Below are 18210 nucleotides of genomic sequence, written 5' to 3' on the forward strand. Positions count from 1 at the left end.
TCTATCCAAGATGGTGGGACCAGACAACATAGTGGGTCGGGTACTGAAGAACTGTACAGACTAATCAACACCTCACTGCAACAGTCCATCATTCCTGCAGGGTTCAAGACAGCCACCATCATTGCAGTATTCAAGAGGGTGGCAGGGAAGATCACTGGAGTCTCCCCCCACAATTGACATGATCTACCAGGATCGTTGTCTGAAGAGGATATGCAAAATCATTGAGGACCCCTTCCACCCTGCACCACAGCATCTTGCCTGCTTATGTATTGTTTGTTTGTACGTGTGTTATGTCTGGTTGTGTGACTGTATGTTTTGCTCCAAGGTTTCGTCGGATTGTACTTTTACAATCAGATGACAATAAGCCAGTGCTATGTTGAGGGAATATTACCGTGATTCCATGGATGACATGTTAAACTAAATACCTATTTTTGTGGCTTTAAAAAAAAATCTTATACTGATCATTCTGAAGTCATGCAATGAATCTTGGGCAAATCAATATTGCTGTAGGCTTCTCAAGGGAGGATGATAGCCTGCTTGTGGTTCATTCACTTCACCTTAAACCTGTTTCAGATGTGCACCCCAGCAGACAGATTCTATTTTTGTCTTTACAACACTGACCATAATAGCACTTTGAAATCTACAAAAAGTAATGTCCATTGGAAATCTAGTTTAGTGCCTAAAAATTAGGCCTCAAAATCCTAATGTCCTGCTTTTATGCAAAAGCATATTTCCCCTTACAATGGAATCACTGGAACATTTAAACAATAACTCACAGGGTATTCACTAAAATGCATCTTAGTTTTTTTTAAATTATTGAAACAGGATCTCCATGTATTTAAATGTAAGCCCCTTAATAACTGCATGAAATACCACAATATATTTCTTCATATTAAATCACATTGAAATTAATCTTTAATAACCTGGAATGTGCCGCATCTTGAAAGAGACTAAAAAAAAACAAGTTCAATTCAATTGGTCAGTCTAGAAAATGGAAGTTCAATGGAAAATATAAATTTACTGTGATCTATTTTAAGTTTATAATTTAGACATACAATGTAGTCCTTCTGACCGACAATCCCATGCCACCCAAATTAACCTGCAACCCCCGTATGTTTTGAAGCGTGAGAGGAAATCGGAATGCCCGGAAGAAACCCACACACACTCACGGGAAGAATAAAACTCCTTATAGACAGTGCCGAATTCAAACCCAGGTCCCTGGCACTGGGACCTGTTGCGCTAACTGCTACGGTAATCATGTGTTGAAAGAAAGTTTTGCCAGATTGAATGTCCCTGGGCTACATTGGTTGGAGGCTATCATCCACCCTTGAGAAGCCTACAGCAATATTGATTTGCCCAAGATTCATTGCATGACTTCAGAATGATCAGTATAAGATTTTTTTTTAAGCCACAAAAATAGGTATTTAGTTTAACATTGATTGGAATAGTGTGAAAACTTCAGTACATTTGTCTGTGCCCTTCATACAATGTGCAAGATTTGAAGTAGATATTTCATGTTGTAATTACAGGACGGTTACATCTGGCATTCTAGTTTTAAAATTATCATTGTTTTCAGGGCAATGGTTTTCAAACTTTTTCTTTCCACTCACATACCACCTTATGTAATCCCTTTGCCAAAGTTGCTTTGTGATTAGTAAAAATGACTTAAAGTGGTATGTGAGATTAAAGAAAAAGTTTGAAAACCACTGTTGTTGGATCTCATTTATTATCACTGTAGATTTCTTATGTCCTACCATTCCTTGAACTCCATACTCTTTAAAGCCTTTGGATGCCCGAACCCCGAGATACAGCACTCCATTCCAAAATATTCCCATTTCCTGTTGAGCCAATCCAGGATGTTCATGCTCCATTTAAAAAAGGAAATGTATGAGATTCCTTGAAAGCTTAATAAAGCTGAGATCTTGAGAATATTTCCCAGGGTGAAGATTCTCGAACCATTAGGACAGACTGAACAGTCAACCTTACGAAAATGAATTAAGACAAAAGTCTGAAAACATTTAGAAATTTCTGACCCATAGGATTTTGGAGATGAGACTCAAAGAATTATTGACGATCCCTACCCACCATCAGACAATATCTTTGACCTTCTAGCATCAGGTAGGAGGTACAGGAAAATCAAAATCAGGTCTGCCAGGCTGGGAAATAGCTTCTTTCAGCAGGCTGTGAGGTTAATGTACAATATCTTGTAAGCTTCGGTTCCTTATAAATGAGGTGTAAATTATTCCAGTTTATACATATTTATATTTTGATTTACATATTATTATGCTCTGTGTGAGAAATATATTATGTCTGCACACTGTGGTCTGGAAAAATGCTGTTTTGTCTGGTTGAATATGTATAGTCTACATTAAAATGGGAAATTAGATAAAGAAGATTGAACCCTGAAAGACAAGTGAAACAATGGGAAAAGATTCATGGAACATGAATAACAATGTAGATCCGTCAAACCAAATTGTCAGCTTTTGCCATATAGCATTATTGTTCATGGTGCTGACACCTCAGTGTGAGACAATGCCAAAACGGGCCCTTCAGCCCATTAACTTCATGATATCCATTCACAATAATCCCATCAAATTCCCCATTTTCTAGCATACACAAGGGGCAATAATCTCCCAGCCCACAGATTCTTTTCATCATTTCAGATAGCCCAAAAGTTGAGAAGTAAAGGCGGAGAAACTCTGCCAAAACACATAATCACCTACCTTTCTGAATGTGTGGAGGTGGTCTCCGAGCTGCATATTCCAACCCCTCTCCGAGAGGGATCATCTCTGCAGCGCAGCCCTCCGCCGATCAATCTGAATGTATAGTCGGACTAAGAGGCTGTTTAGGGGCAGGCAGATGATGCTGTCAGCCCACGATCCATCTCCCCACTCACCCCTCTCCCTCCAAGTCAGGGGCGGTAAGGAGCCATCGGGGCAGCGGGAACCGTCGAGGCAGCGGGAGCCTTCAGGGCAGCCGGTGTGGGTTGGGACAGCCTTCGGGACCCTTCTCTGTGGCTCAAAACACGGCAGAACAATGGCCGTCTTCCCTACCCATAATTCCCCCCACACAGCCGGAACTGTCATGGGAACCATAGAGCAGTTTCAGCTGGGTGGGGGATTATGGTGGGTTGCGCTACGGCACCAGTCGCCCCCTCCTCTATCAGTTTCGGAGAGTGCTACGAGGAGCTTTTGGCTCTCAATGGGATGCAGGAGCAGCCTTTTAGGGCTGCTGTCTGAAAGTTAAGTTCCCATTTTTCTATCCGCTCTGTAGCCAGTCTCAGGGTGGAGGCCCGACGTGAAATGCCCTATTGACAGTGGAAAATGAAGCATCCAGAGGAACTGGAAGAATGTACAACTCCACTTCCACATTTCTTGGGGTTAGGATTGAATGCAGGCAGAAAGTGCATCACTATGCTACAAAGACATCTCAAATGAACTTGCACCAAATGTTAAAATAGCAAGAAAAAAAAACTACCTGAAAATAAAATGGAAAAGATTTAATTGGGTTTATTTAATTTGTTGACAGTCACATTTCTAAAACAATTTGACTGCAATTTCAAATCACTGATTTACTGAATACAAACATCCAAAGCTAGCCTGGAGCGGGAAAATAATAAAAATTTTAAAACAAGCCAAATATTCACACTTCTGCCAACTCAGCAACACGGCAATAGTCAAGAGTTTTCAGAAAACAAAACACAAATTTCATATCAAATATCTAAAATATTTCACACTTAGGCAAGGACTTGCTAAATATCTTTTTAAAGTCAATTGCCCACTCTCGGGGATTATCCACAAGCCCATCAGGAGGTTTCTCTGGACAATGTTTGGAGAGGGGGGGAGGGGGGAAAAATCAGATCCAAAGACAAAATTGAGGATTTTTTTGTAATTTTCTATGAACAATCTTGTTTATTAGTGACACAGATACAAAAAATATTATAGGAAAGAAGGGCGTCGCAGCAATGAATGCATTCACAGCTAAACAATAATAACACCACTCTCCCATTGGCTGAGGGAAAGGAAAGGTAATATGATAGGGCATATCTGGCGACCAACATATGAAAGTTATGTGATTGAAATACAAGGTAAGCTTTAGGAATCCATCCTGCTCCCAATTGTTCTTGATTTTAAATAACGAGGCTATCCTTAAATCAAGCAAATTATTATAAATAAGATATATTAAACCTTTATGAGAAAGTTGTAAATCAAAAAGTGTATTAAGAATGTTTGCCTTGGGAATTCACAGAAAGTCAGGGATCTGAGATTGAACTTGTAAATAGCTAAAAAAAAATTATCTTGTTTTAAATTTTACCACCATTTGTTCAAAGGAAGCAAAATTGTTTCAAATAAAAAGGTCTTTAAAACATTTAAAGACAGTCATTAAAGACAGTATTTTGCAAAGAAGGTTGAAAAAAATGATTAGATATAATAGGGCTGGCAAGAGAAAAATTCTGAAGTCTAAATTATGCCCTTATTCTCAAACGATTGGGAACAGGATTTGAATCTTTCATTCTCAGTGGGATTCTAGTTGTAATCTGATTAATACGACCTCCTTTTGTGCACAACACTGTTTGTTGCAATTTAAAGTGGTCCATCGAGCCATATGTCTAAAGTTTAATTGTCTTGTTTTTATTCAGATAAAAGATCCTTTATGTGACAAATGTAAAATGGGTGATGCTTCTTTGGTTCACATGTTGCGGACTTGCGCTAGTTTAGAAAACAATTGGAAAGATATCTTTCAAACATTATTGGTGATTCTTAAATTCAAATTAGAACCTTGCCCTTTAATTGCTCTATTTGGATCATTTTAAGATGTTGACATTCTGCGGTCTCCAAATCAAAACCAAATTTTATCTTTTACCTCACCAGACGTGCAATTTCAATTAAATGGAAAAACAATACTCCACCTACACATACACAATGGTTAAATGATATTATGTCTTGTTTCAGTTTATAAAAAATTAGATATGCCATTAAAGAGTCAAATATTAAATTCCAAAGGATGTGGTGCCCAATTATGGACTATTACTACAACTTAAAGAATTAGGGTTGTTCAGAAGCTTTGGTGCTATACTTTCTATCTTCAGGTTGTTGTCACTTGATTCCTATGTGTTAGCTTTTAACCTTGCTTTGTGGTAGGGCTTGTAGAGAAAAAAAACAGGAATCCATCCTTCCAGAATTAGCAATGCTATTCATAGCCAGTTGTTGACACAGTTTTACAATTTCCTTCTTATTGATTTTAATTTTATATAGATATGGTTGTCATATCTATATAAGGTCAAGGTTTATTTGTGACACTATGAATTCCCAGCATTCACTTTGGAAGAATTATAACACCAGTAAAATATTGGCGGGTGTCTATATTCTCATGGAAGAGAAGCTCAACAGAAGCTAACAGATCAGGTTTGAGTAGGGAGGGGAACAGTTGGTAGATAAAGCTGGGAAGAGGAACTCCTTTTATAAATATGAACAAAAATGAAGAGTGATCTACAAAGAACTCATTTAAGATTTGGCCTTGTTCGAATGCAGTACTCTGCTGGGAGACTGTATGTAATTCCTTATTGCTGGTTATTCTAAAGAGAGTTGGATCCAGATAGCATTTTTTTTAAAAAAACACATCTACTTCAGTTGAATCAAAAGAATTATTCATTCTGGAACCTTTAAAAAAATGCCTGTTAAGAATGAGAAATGTTTCTCACTATAAATTCCTAGTTACTCCAATAAAATTAATTTTCAAAAACCAGCTTAATGATTCGTGCAATATAATCAACACTAAAGAAATGTTTCTTACTGTTGAAAGTGTAACAAATTTGCTTCTGTACTGTAATGCCAATAATTTGACAAACATTTGACAGTGATATCTAAATTGAAAATAAAACTGCAGATGCTGGAGTTCTGAGATAAAGAGAGTTAATGCTTGACAGCTGAGGCAGAATATAAAAGCTAATAATTTGAATCTGAAAACTTTGTATTTCTCTTTCCACAATGCCACCTGGCCTGCTGAACGTTTCCACTATTTTCATTAAAATCTACATCTTGTTATGCAGCAATAAAAATGCAATGTGCAAAAAACTGCAGATGTTCAATATTATTCATGGAGAACCAATTTGCTGTTGAGTCATTTTAAAACAAAATGAGAAAAGCACCATAAACATTTCTGACTTTGCAAGAAAACATTTTCCTCTCCTCCGTGAAATGAGGTTTTAATTGTAGTGAAGAATGTTTCAATATTATCCAGTCAATTAGCAGAACTGAAATTTAAAAAACAATTAGGCTTTAGCATTTTCTAAAACCTTATTAAAAAGCAATAGTTTCTTATATTTTAGGTGTTGCAGAGCAGTGACACATTAAAATATTACATGAACCATTGAAAGCTGAGCTCACACAGTTTAGCTATGATCATGGCCTTGAGATATGTGACATTTGGTTAGCGGAGGCCATTCTTTCTTATTCAATGATATTCAATGAGTGAGCTACAACTTCCCACCATTTCTCAGAGGCTAGGAGAATCCCATTTTTGATTAGCAAGTTGACTACAACAGGTCAGCACCAGAGATTGAGAGAAAGAAAAATGAGAGAGGACTTGTTCCTACTTGCAAGAGTACTGGAGGTAGGTCTGACCCGTGACACCAGGTCAACAGAGAAGCCTTTTGACATCTATTAAAATAAGTGAATTGAAGGAGGTACTGAAAAGCTGTCTTCGTTCACGCAATAACTATGACTCTTAGTGCCAGCTACCAAGTTTGGAATTTGACCTCCGGTGACAGCTGTTTGCCCCTTATCCCTGTGACTGCATTGGTTACTTTCAGGTGCTTTGATTTCTCACCACATCCCAAACCCATGATGGTGGGCAGGTTATCAGGCCACCAGAAATGGCAGGACAATAAGAAGGGTGTTAATGGGTGTAAGTGGGGAAAATAAACAAGCTATAGCAAAAAAAAATGGAAAAAGAGGAACAAATTAAAACATCAAATGAAAATGAGAATAAATAAATTAAACATGAAGAAATGAATGGAATTAAATGATTTTAAAACAAACCTTCCAACGGTTTCCACATTCATTGCACAAAACAAATGTCGTCATTGGTTCATCAGCACTCCGGGTTTGAACCTATTTAAAAGAAATTCTTTATTAAATCAACCCATGCATCACTACATCAGTTTCAAGTTATTGGTCTGAAGTTCAGGAGATATATCATTGGAATAGCTGCAAAGGCAAGCACTTAATTGTCATCTACACTCAGCCTTGAGGACAAGTACTTGTGAGATGCAAATCTTGCTTTTTATGAGCCTATGGATATCACCATACACAGACAGGGATGGCTTTGATCCCAGATTTTTATTCAGGATGCCACTCTCACCAGTATAGTTCACTGACTCAATTAATGCACAGGGATTTCAATTTTACCAGGATGTTTCGGAAATGTCGACATTTTTTTCTCCAACTGGTGCTGCTTGACCTGCTGAGTTCTTCCATCAGACTGAGTTGAGCATCTGAAAAGGTTCTCATTTTAACAGTAAGATCACAAGACATAAAGACTAATGCACTGGAGCAGCTTGGATGGAAGTGTGGTTAGTGTGTGCAACCTGCACAACTCTTGGGCCCTAACTGATGTACTGCTGAGGCCTATCATCTTTGCTGCATCCAGAACCCTCAGCTGTTTCTTGAGATCATGTGGCATTAATCATAACGGTGAAAGAGTAGCTTCTATGTTGGTGGGAACCCAAGGGGATTCACATGGATTATCCATTTGGGCTTCAGTCTGAACATAATTGCAAATACTTGATAATTATCCCTTGCTCTCAATTTTTTTTTTCCTTATACACAGCACACTATTTTATTAATAAAAACTGCTCCATACCTGATTGTATGTACAGTTTTTCTTCTTGCATCTCCCACATTGGAAGAGACTAGAAATGGTACCACCTGTTTTGGCCATCTGATGCTCCCGAATCGCTTCCTTAGTTATCACATTGCGTAGCTCCTTCAACTCATCACTGGCCATCTCCTGCAGTGACGTGAGTGAAGAAGAGTGGCAGTCAACTCATTGTAACAGTGCAACTCCACATATGCAAGAGAAATGCAGACAGGTTGAGATCTTCTTTCCTCAATTTGGTTTAAAAGTAATGTCGGCACTCTGAGCTCAAAACATGGGCTCAAATCTCTATCTAAAATACAATTGAAAAGTTAATCTCAACTCCAAATTTCTCAAAACCTTTTGTGAGAAGGCAAAGTTATCCACGTGAAAAGAAAGAGCCATCATTCTACTTGATCCAAAATTTACCATATGCCAATGAATGTATGTTAGAGTGTGCTTGCTGTGCAATCCATCTACCAATGATTTTTGCTTTATCAGCTCTCTACATCATCCTTGAACTTCCAAAGACCCATTGACATGGAGAGTTATTGCCTCTCACTCTATCCTACTCCCAAGGGTGCAGGATGTTAACCTTAACCCAGCCCAACTTGCATTTAAAAAGCATGCAAAACATAGTAAAATATCCCCCATGCCAGTGGTTCTCAATCTTTTTTCTTTCCACTCACATACCACATTAAGTAATCCTTATGCCATCGGGGCTCTACGATTAGTAAGGGATTGCTTGAGGTAGTATGTGAGTGGGAAGGTAAGGTTGAGAATCACTGCTCTAGACCTAATTGTTACTGAAATATTTTGCTTGAGAAAAATTATAATTGGCCCATTTCCTTTGGAGCTATGAAACAGTGCACATAACGAGTCAATTAGGAACGATTAAAACAGTGGTTCTCAACCTTTCTCTTTCCACCTACATACCACCTTAAGCAACCCCTTACTAATCAAAAAGCACCCATGGCACAGGGAATACTTAAAGTGTTATGTGAGTGGAGAGAAAAAGGTTGAGAACCACTGCCCTGGGCAGTTTGTGGGATGATTGTCAGGCATTGAGCCACATAAAATTAGATAATGGGTAGTAAGTTAGTAGGAAAATGGGTGCATTTTTATCAGTTTCTAAAGTAATGCAATAAGGTACAACTTTTAGAGAGGGCAATCCAAAATTCAAAGTACAGCCGTCAGTGGTAGGATAATAAAAAACCAGGACACGAGGTGCTTTAACTGACGGATTATGGAGGGATGCAAGGGTAGAGAAGATTACAGAGCAAGGTGAATCAGAAATAAAGGACAATTTAAGAACCAAGTGTTGAAGTACCGAGAGCCAATGAGTGAATGAAGTCAGCTGGCCATTTCATAGCCTATCTAGTATCATTTTCCATCAACATAAATGAAACAGTAAAAAAAAAGTGCTCGACAAATCTGTAGTTAAACAAGAAAGTCTGCAGATACTGTGATTGTAGTTTAATACACCAAAGTACTAAAGTGCTGGAGAAGCTCAGCAGGTCATGCAGTATTTTTTTTTATATACAATACCTTGACAAAGGTTACTTATCTTTGCTACAAAATGTATGACCAGCTGAATTTCTCCAGCACTTTTATGAATTGGAAAAATCGATAACCCTGTTGGTTTTTCACTGTTTGGGGCTTCACTGTATATGAATGGTTAGTATGATTTGGGGGACAGAAGAGCCCATTTCCATTGTTTATCTCTTGGATTCTATGAAATGCCTTGTTACAGATAACTCTCATTCTGTGAAGCACCCCATCAATATCAGTGGCTTTTGTTAAGCACCACTGAACAAAGCCATTCTCCTTTACTGCCAGCCCCACCACACCGCTACAAAATGGAGTTAATCACATTATCCGTCATTAGTGAAAATAAACCAAGAAATAACTAGTTTGATTAACACCTATGGAACAGGTCCCTGCTAGATTAGAGGTGTCAGGGGCCAGTGAAACACTTGGAGGAATGGCACATTGGGATGTGGAGATGACTTGGAGATTTGATGATGACAGGGGAGTAGATGAATTGCCCTAGTCTGCATCAATGTCGGGAACACACATCTCATGTGTTAACAGGTACTGTAATGCAATCTCACCTCAGCACTCATCCTTGCCAAGTGCAGGAGGTCTATCGCACCAGACAACACATTCTTTCTCAAGTTAGGATTCTTTGGGTCTTTCAGGTTACTTATTCTGCTTCGGACCCGGTTTTTGTACTTCATATCTGTTTTCTGAAACTCCTGGTAGACATGTGAAATAGTTAAGCAGCATACAATGAAACCAGAGGCAACTTGAAGGTGGAAAATCAATTTAAAAGAGAGATCTGATGATCTATATATCCATAAACTCACTGGATTAGGTTCAGAGACAAAAGGTAACTTGAAGAACGCCAATGTCTTGGGATTTACCATGAATTGCCTTTGGAAATTGTATAATTTAACAAGGAGCACCGCATTCACATAGCTAGAGCACAATGAGTCTTCCATCGGGGCACAAAGGACAAGCTCACATTTTACAAGAAACTAAAGTTGAATTGAATCTCCCTGGAGAGTGAGAGGCTGAGGGGAGACCTCAGAGGTTTATAAAATCATGACGGGTATAGATAAGGTAAATAGTCATAACATACACAGGTGCTGGAGGGATTCAACAGGTCACCCAGCATTCTGCCCGCCACCCCAACCCCCTGCGAAGGGGAGAAGCAGCTTCTCACAGAGTGTGGTGATCTCTGAAATTCTTTATCCCAGAGGAGAAAATTAGTGGAGACACTTAAAGCCTATTCCCGCTCTTATTTTCTCGTCTTCTTACACTCTTCAGGCTACCACTGTAATTAGATGCCCACTCATTGTTAACACACTGTGAAGGGTCCTGGTGTGAAAAAGTATATGCCGTTTTGTTTTCGTTGATTTCATGACACCTTTCAGAAATACAGGATTCCCCTGGTTACGAATGCATGACTTATAGACAATTCGTCTTTACAAAAAGATTGTGCCCCCGATTCGCGCATGTGCATAATGTGACCTCACGAATGCCCATTCTGGGACGAGATTAACTTCTAAGCAAACTGCTTTAAGAACTACTTCTTTAATTTTTTTTTAATAGTACTAAGACAAACATTTGACTAACGGATGCTAAATAAGAACCGTATGTACCTGTTCTGACTTATCTACAAATTCAATTTAAAGACAGATGTAGGAATGGATCTCGTTCATAACCCGGGGCTCTCCATGTAGTATAATTGCTGATGAATACAGAAGGATATAATCTTCAATTTCTGCACCCATCTTTTCACAGTTGGCTCCATAGTCCTTGTAATCATCTATGGAAAAAGAATGCAGTAAAATATGACTAAATTAGTTGAAATATCCCTTATGGTTACTCAGTCCCCATGCTCATGGCCAGCAAGGTGATCTCAGCACATCCCTGAGTGGAAACTCTGAACTTTGGCATTGTGCTCTAGAAATGCTGAATTGTTCAATCACCATCAACTTGATAAGTGCAGGAAGGATTGTACTCATTACTGATGAAACAGCATTGATGCAATTGGCGTACTTTGCAACAGAATTCAGCTGTTGATGACATGCTGAATCAGTGAGCACCTATTTTGGCTTTGACGACCGAACAACATTAGGACAAGAAATCTAACCTCTCCACCACGTTACATCGCTATAGCAAAGACAGGTAGCATTGGTTGCCACTGATGACACAAGTTTGTTCCCCTGGAAATTTGGTAAATATAAATTTCTCCTCTGGATTCACCAAATTCTCTATGTATCCAACCCCATTTCTCCAATGCCAAAATAAGTTTCTCAGTGTGAAGCAATTGCCAGTTAGAGAGTTCTTGCTAATTCATTTTGGCTATTAATTTAGTAACTACACTTCAAAACTACTCCAATGGCTGTTAGGTGCTTTGGAGCATCCTTGAGTTATGGATGGCACTTTAAAAATGTTATTTATATAGGCAACCGTGAAGAAGGTACCCCAGCACCTCTTCTTTCTAAGAAGTGCGAGGGGATTTGACAGGTCATTGAAAACTCCAAACTTCTACAGGTGAACTTTGAAAAGAATACTGGCTGGTTGCCCCAGTCTGGTCTGGTCATCTGCGCACCCAGAAAAACAGGAGGCTGCAGAAGGTAGTGAACATAGCCAAGTCCAACACAGACTCTGACCTCCCATCACTGAAGACAACAATGTGAACCCTTGCCTCAAGAAGGCAGCCAATGTCAGAAAGGAGCCCCTGCACACATCTCTTCAAACTGCTACCTTCAACTAAAAAAGTATGGAAGCCTGAAGACTAGCATCTCCAGGTTCAAGAACGGCCATCAGTCTTTTGAACCTCCCCTCATTGAACTAATCATGGACTACTCCGACACGACAATTCTGTCTGCACTATTGTAATGCCACATTTTATCTTGCACTATATGATAATGGTGAATATTTATTACCTGTCCTTTTTATTTATCATCTCTTATTACTTCAATGTATATTATTGCAAGATTGTTTTAATGAAGATCTTGATTGGATGCAGCAGGTAAAAATTTTGGTGCATACTAGTATGTACGTTGCCCAATATATATAACAAAAAAAATATTAAAAATGTCTGTTTTATTCATTGACCAAAAACTATCCAAACATTTTTTTTAAATCACAAGTTGAGCATGTTATTATCTTGCTTTTCCAGGATCAGTCTTCAACCTTAAACAAGATGCTCCTTTCCATTCTTGGTCCCTTCCCACAACACACTCTCAGCTGCTGTGCAGTTCGTGTTAAAGGGTCGCAACATACCAGATCACCTCATCCAATAGAAACACATCTTACTATCAGTCTTTAATGCTGCGATCAGCATCTCGATGCACTTGTCACGGATAGTCTCCCCAGTTGACAGGAAAGGAGGGAGAATCACTGCTGAGGAGAACGTGGGGCTGATGGGGGAAGAAGGCGAATCCACCTTTCCTTTACTGGCACTGCCACTGTTAAAAACAGCTACATGTTAGATCATACGCAGACAGTGCAACCCACAACAGAAAGAACATCCAAAGAAGAGACCAAAATGCCTAAGCAAGTATGAGCTGAAGCCAACTGAGACATCGTATAAATGTAAAGATGGGGGGGGGGGGGGGGGGCGGTTTGCAGCAAATGATCAAACTTTCATCACTTTCCATCAGAAAACACTGGAACCATTCAGCAGGGCCTGGAGACAGAGAAAAAGGGTCAATTCTTCAGATTGATAACCTTTGATCAGAGCTAGGGAAGGCTATCAAGTTGAGACATCAAGACTGTTGCTCTCCACAGACATTGTCTGCCCAAGTATTTCTGAGGTTCAGTTTTTACAATTGGTTCAATAGATTCTTTTTTAAAAAACAAATATAAGGGAATTGGGTAAAACTTAATTCCATTGTTCAGAAAAATCAGTTAGAAAGCATGATCTATTTTTAAAAAGTGAGCAGGGAGTTGAGGAAAGTTCTTGAAAGGATGCGTGGCAGAGTTCAATTGAAGCAGAGAGCAATGAGTGGTGGAAATAAGATACCAGTTTATGGGATAAGTATAAGGGTGGGATTTCATAGCCTCACCATAGGAACCCTGCCAATGTGGTGTGAGTCTTTGAAAAAGCAATCCAGCTCTTCATTTCCCCTGCTCTTCCTCCATACTTCTGCAATTTTTATATACTTTTCCCAATTCTATTCCCAAAATCATTACTGAATCCAATTCCCCACACTTTCAAGTAGAACATTGTAGATCGGGGTTGCCAAACCACGGCTCCCAAGCCACATGCGGCTCTTTGACATATAATGTGCGGCTCGCAGGAATATGTTGGCTAAGACAGGAATCGTTCGAGCCAGTGGTCACAATGGAGGTGTTAGCAACTTGCAATTGAAAATATTAGACACATGTAAAAATCACCCCTGCTATTTTTAGCCCTAGCTCAGTGGCATAGCTCGGGAGGGTGTAGGGGTTCAACCACTCCCTCTGGACACATTCTTCGGAGGTGGCGCCTTCTAGAGCTGTGGGCTTGTGGGGTCCTGTGATGCGCTTCTGCAGGAGTCCACTGGCACATTGCCGTAGTCCTGAGGTGCGCTTGTGGCCCATGGGTGCATGGCAGGAGTCCTGTCGTGTGCTTGCGCTGGTAGCTCACTGACACATTGCAGGGAACTGGGCAGTGAGTACACAGTTCGGGGGTGGGGGGGGCATGTGCTCAAGGGGAAATCGGTCTGGCCACTGGCATTTGGGGAGGAATAGCTCGAAGAGTATTTATTTCTCTTTGGTTTTCAAAATTATAATTAGTGATAAAAGTTGTAAGTGCGATAAAAGTAATACAATGTTGGAAGAGTGGAGAGAACATCAAATTATAGGGTACCCGTGAATTTTGTGCTGTTTACAAAATTGCTGTTAGCACAAAGTAACATACTTAGTTAAGATTTTATTCTATATTTTGAACTAAATTACTTTAGGTAACTAATCTTTTCTGCGTACATTAATTTCCTTTATGCACTGGTTGTGGAACGTGCTGCACGCACAAGAAATAGTGGTCATGGCACATCTTTTTTATGTGCTTGCTCGCCCTAATGTTAGAACCTGCCTGCACCCTGCCCCAGCCACCTTTCTGTCTGAGCTCTCGACACCCCGAACGTACTTACTGTGGTCAAACATAGTATGCGTGTAATAGTTGATCCCCTAAATTTTACCCTAAAAATTGTCCAGAAAATTCAACTATTACATGCGCATACAGTATGTGTACTTTTTTGATAATTGAAGGTAATCCAAATTAGCAGTTTAAAAACCACTGCTATGAATTCTGACAGAATATACAAAACAGAATAGCTGTATTGTATACAGATATGATTTTGGGAGATAAAGTGTGGCAGGTTTTTTTTAGTGTAGATCACATACAAACATTTCAAAACAGATCTCATTTAAAATACTGGAGCTCTGCTCATGCTAGACAGTCTGGCTCCGAGAGCCTTTGCAAAAACTTTGAAGAGTGCCCAAGGGATGCCACTAATGGATTGTTGTTTTGAAAAGTAACAGATGAAAGAACTCATTGGAGCCACAGACTGTCTGAGTGCAGTTTGTTGTTCTAAGAGGGTCATGTGGTTTTGCAAGGAGAGAGAGAAAAACATGCTTTTCTGAGAGAGAGAGAGAGAGAGAGAGAGAGAGAGAGAGAGAGAGAGAATTCAGTTCTACAGTACTACAGTCAGCAGCAGCTGGGACTGGAACAGGACAAGCTGGAAAGCTTGTGGAAAAAACCCATTTTGAAGATGGGTTGTGAATGCTTATTTCAATCTGGTTAAAGTCCTTATGGTCCATACAAGAGCAGAGGACTGGCTGCGTAATGTTTCACTTGAAATAAAAGAAATAAAAAGGAACACTGTGGTGGCCTGAAAGAAAGAGGTTATTATCTGGAAAACCCTAATGGGGCAAGTTTCTTTGGCAAGATACTGAAGTGACTGATAGAAGTACCGTAAATATGCATATATAATGCATTTCAAGTAGAATGCGATTCCCCCCATTTTTGAGGGGTAAAAGAGAGAAAGTTTTTACCCCCGTGTATAATACAGCCTCCTCCCCTTGCCCGCCTGATTCGCACTGCCGTCTCTTTCCCCCTTGACCACCCAATTTGTGCTGCCGCCTCTCTCCTCCTCAACCGCCCAATTCACGCTGCCGTCTCTCTCACCCTCACAATTCGTGCTGCAGTCTCTTTTCCCCCCTCGCCTGCCGAATTCGCGCTGCCGTCTCTCTCTCTCTCTCGCCCGCCCGATTCACGCTGCTGTCTCTCTCTCCCCCTCACCTACCCAATTCGTGCTGCCATCCCTCTCCCCATCACCAGCACAATTTGCGGTGTCATCTCTCTCCCCCACGAATTGGGCAGGCGATTCACGCTGTCTTGGTTCTCCCCCCTCGCCCACCCGATTCATGCTGGTGCCTCTCTTCCCCATCAGCACCCAGGATGGCGGTCGGAAGGGATGAGACAGTGAACCTCCACGAGAACTTTGGTCGCCCGATCTGGAAGTGGACTGTCTTGTCTCCATACATCCAGATCTCTGTTGCGTTTGCCGCATGGAGTAGAGGTCCTCGAGGTCGGTTCCTGGACTCGATGGCCATGGCCGGGATGATGCTGATCTGGGCCCCAGTGTTGACGAGGAACCGCCGGCCGCTGACTGAGTCCCGCAGGTAGAAGAGGCTGTGTCCTTGGCCAGCTGCCACAGCCATTAACAGCGGCCGGCCTGCTCGTTTCCCTGGAACGAGCAGGGCTGACGACATTTCCAAGCCTTGGCTCCCCAGCGCTGGTGGTAGAAGCAGAGGCCTGGAGCGGAGCAGATGCCGTGCCCCTGGTTATGCTCTTGGTGGCCCCTGCAGGGGCTGGATGCTCTACCGCAGTGATAGGTCATGCCCGTGCCTCATGACTTGCTGGACCACCGAGCCCTTCGGGAATCGCTCGAGCCATAGCTCTTGTGCCTTCTTCGGGTTGGTAAAATTCTCTTGGGCCATTAACGGCCGGATATCCTCGGGCAGATGGTCGAGAAAAATGGGCAGTTGGTGTGATCACCCATCAGCGCGAGCATCTCGTCCATCAGCTCCATCGGGGACCTGTCCCCCAGGGCGTCGAGGTGCAGCGTCCGAGTGGCACGCTGACGCCTGGATAGTCCGAGAGATCGTGTGAGCACTCTCTTCATGGTCTCATATTTGTCTTCGGCGAGTGGGTGTGAACGAGGTGCAGCACGCATTTGGCGGTGGCCTCGTCCAGGGCAGTGACCACATGTTAGAATTTGGTCGTGTCGGATGAAATCTGGTGGAGGTGAAACTGAGCCTCCGCGTGGCCGAACCAGGTCTCCAGCTCCTGAACCCAGAATTCAGGCAGCTTGATAGCTATAGCACTGATCCCAAGTTCGTTCATGATGGGTTCAAAGACATTTGAACCAGTCAGGGTCACCAATTGTAGCGGCAGCTACGCTGCTACTGAAAGAACACACAACCAGATGGGTTGAGCTCAGTGAGCAGAACTGATTTATTGCAGGTTGCTGGACTGGACTTGTACTCCCAGTCCGGACCTGGCTGAGAACCGTGCTGGGGGGTGCTGACGTCACCCAAGCGTCACGTGGTCCCCCAGTGCAGGCTTCTAAGCCCTGTGCTGAGAAGAAGGGGAAACCCACGATGGTGTCATTTTGGCCGGCTGCCCTGCCGCGTGGATTACAAGCGGGGCCGGTTCGCCTGCCTAGTGGTGTGCCGCCACAGCAGATACAATGCCTCCCCCTCCGTGCAGCAAACATTAATAGCTCCAAGGGATGCACTCATTGAGAATGATAAAGGCAATCCATGTCTGAAATTAAGCACCAAGAGAGATACAAACTTTGCCATTCACAAAGATGGCTACAAGTAACCAACATTTCCTACAATAACCTACATTCTATCTGCATGCAAGGCAGCAACATGCAATGGATAGGAACAGGAATTTATTGCTGGGGACTTGCATGGAAATGTATTTCAATTTATTAGATTCAAATAAGAGGGAAGAAATCTTAATAGAGCACAAAACCACCTTTTATGTTGCTTTGTATGGAAAAGAACAGGAACTTGCCTCTCAGAACAATAAATATCAATTACACAGTGCTCTTTGGTAAATGATTTCAGGTCAGTACTGAGATAGTAAACGTTAGCAAAGATTTGTCAAAGAGGAATTCTAGCTGAAAAGACGTTGCATTTTGGGGTTGGAGAAAGAGACCAGATGGATAGAAGTTGGGTTGGAAGAGGGAGAAGAATCTGAAAATGTCAGCTACAATCCTTGTTTCTAATTACAAGTGGCCCCAAATTACATTAAATAATCTGGACAAAATATTTTTTTTAAATTTATATTTCAACATACAGCACGGTAACAGGCCCTTTCGGCCCACAAGCCTGTGCTTCCCAATTACACCCAATTGACCGACATCCCCGGCACATTTTATAGGGTGGGATGAAGTTGGAGCACCCGCAGGAAACCCAAGCAGACACAGGGAGAACATACAAACTCCTTACAGACAGTGCTGGATTCAAACCTGGATAGCTAACCATGCTGCCCTATTAAATAAGTCTGATCTCTAGATTCATGTCGTTCAAACCACTCAACTAGCTCATGCTCCCTCAACTAAGGCACAAAAAATTGTCACAATTGATAAAAGGAAAACCTATGATAATCTACACTGATACAAGTCAATACATTCAGGAGTTTTGAAAAATACCCATTTCAGATGGCCTCTATTTCTACAATGCTTACATGATAAAACGTAATTGATTTTCATCTTTCTTACCTGTTGAAGGCTTTCATAACAAATCCAAGATGATTGAAGATTTTCAGAATGACTG

The 18210-nt window shown here is 41.2% G+C and overlaps 1 protein-coding gene across 5 annotated transcripts in view; it reads right to left on the reverse strand.

Annotated features, from left to right (window-relative positions):
* Positions 1–3494: 3494 nt before the first annotated feature.
* LOC138741378 (transcription elongation factor A protein 3-like) overlaps positions 3495–18210 on the reverse strand; it is a 37719-nt gene continuing 23003 nt past the window's right edge. For all 5 annotated transcript variants that reach the window (XM_069895358.1, XM_069895360.1, XM_069895357.1 and 2 more), the window contains 6 exons: positions 12691–12842; positions 11133–11191; positions 9972–10124; positions 7864–8010; positions 7041–7112; positions 3495–6253 (listed from right to left, as the gene is read on the reverse strand). In XM_069895358.1, the coding sequence (XP_069751459.1) occupies positions 6245–6253; positions 7041–7112; positions 7864–8010; positions 9972–10124; positions 11133–11191; positions 12691–12842 (592 nt within the window). In that variant the 3' untranslated portion in view covers positions 3495–6244. The remainder of the gene's footprint in view (positions 6254–7040; positions 7113–7863; positions 8011–9971; positions 10125–11132; positions 11192–12690; positions 12843–18210) is intronic.

This window comes from Narcine bancroftii, chromosome 8, assembly GCF_036971445.1.
Source record: "Narcine bancroftii isolate sNarBan1 chromosome 8, sNarBan1.hap1, whole genome shotgun sequence".
NCBI lineage: Eukaryota > Metazoa > Chordata > Chondrichthyes > Torpediniformes > Narcinidae > Narcine > Narcine bancroftii.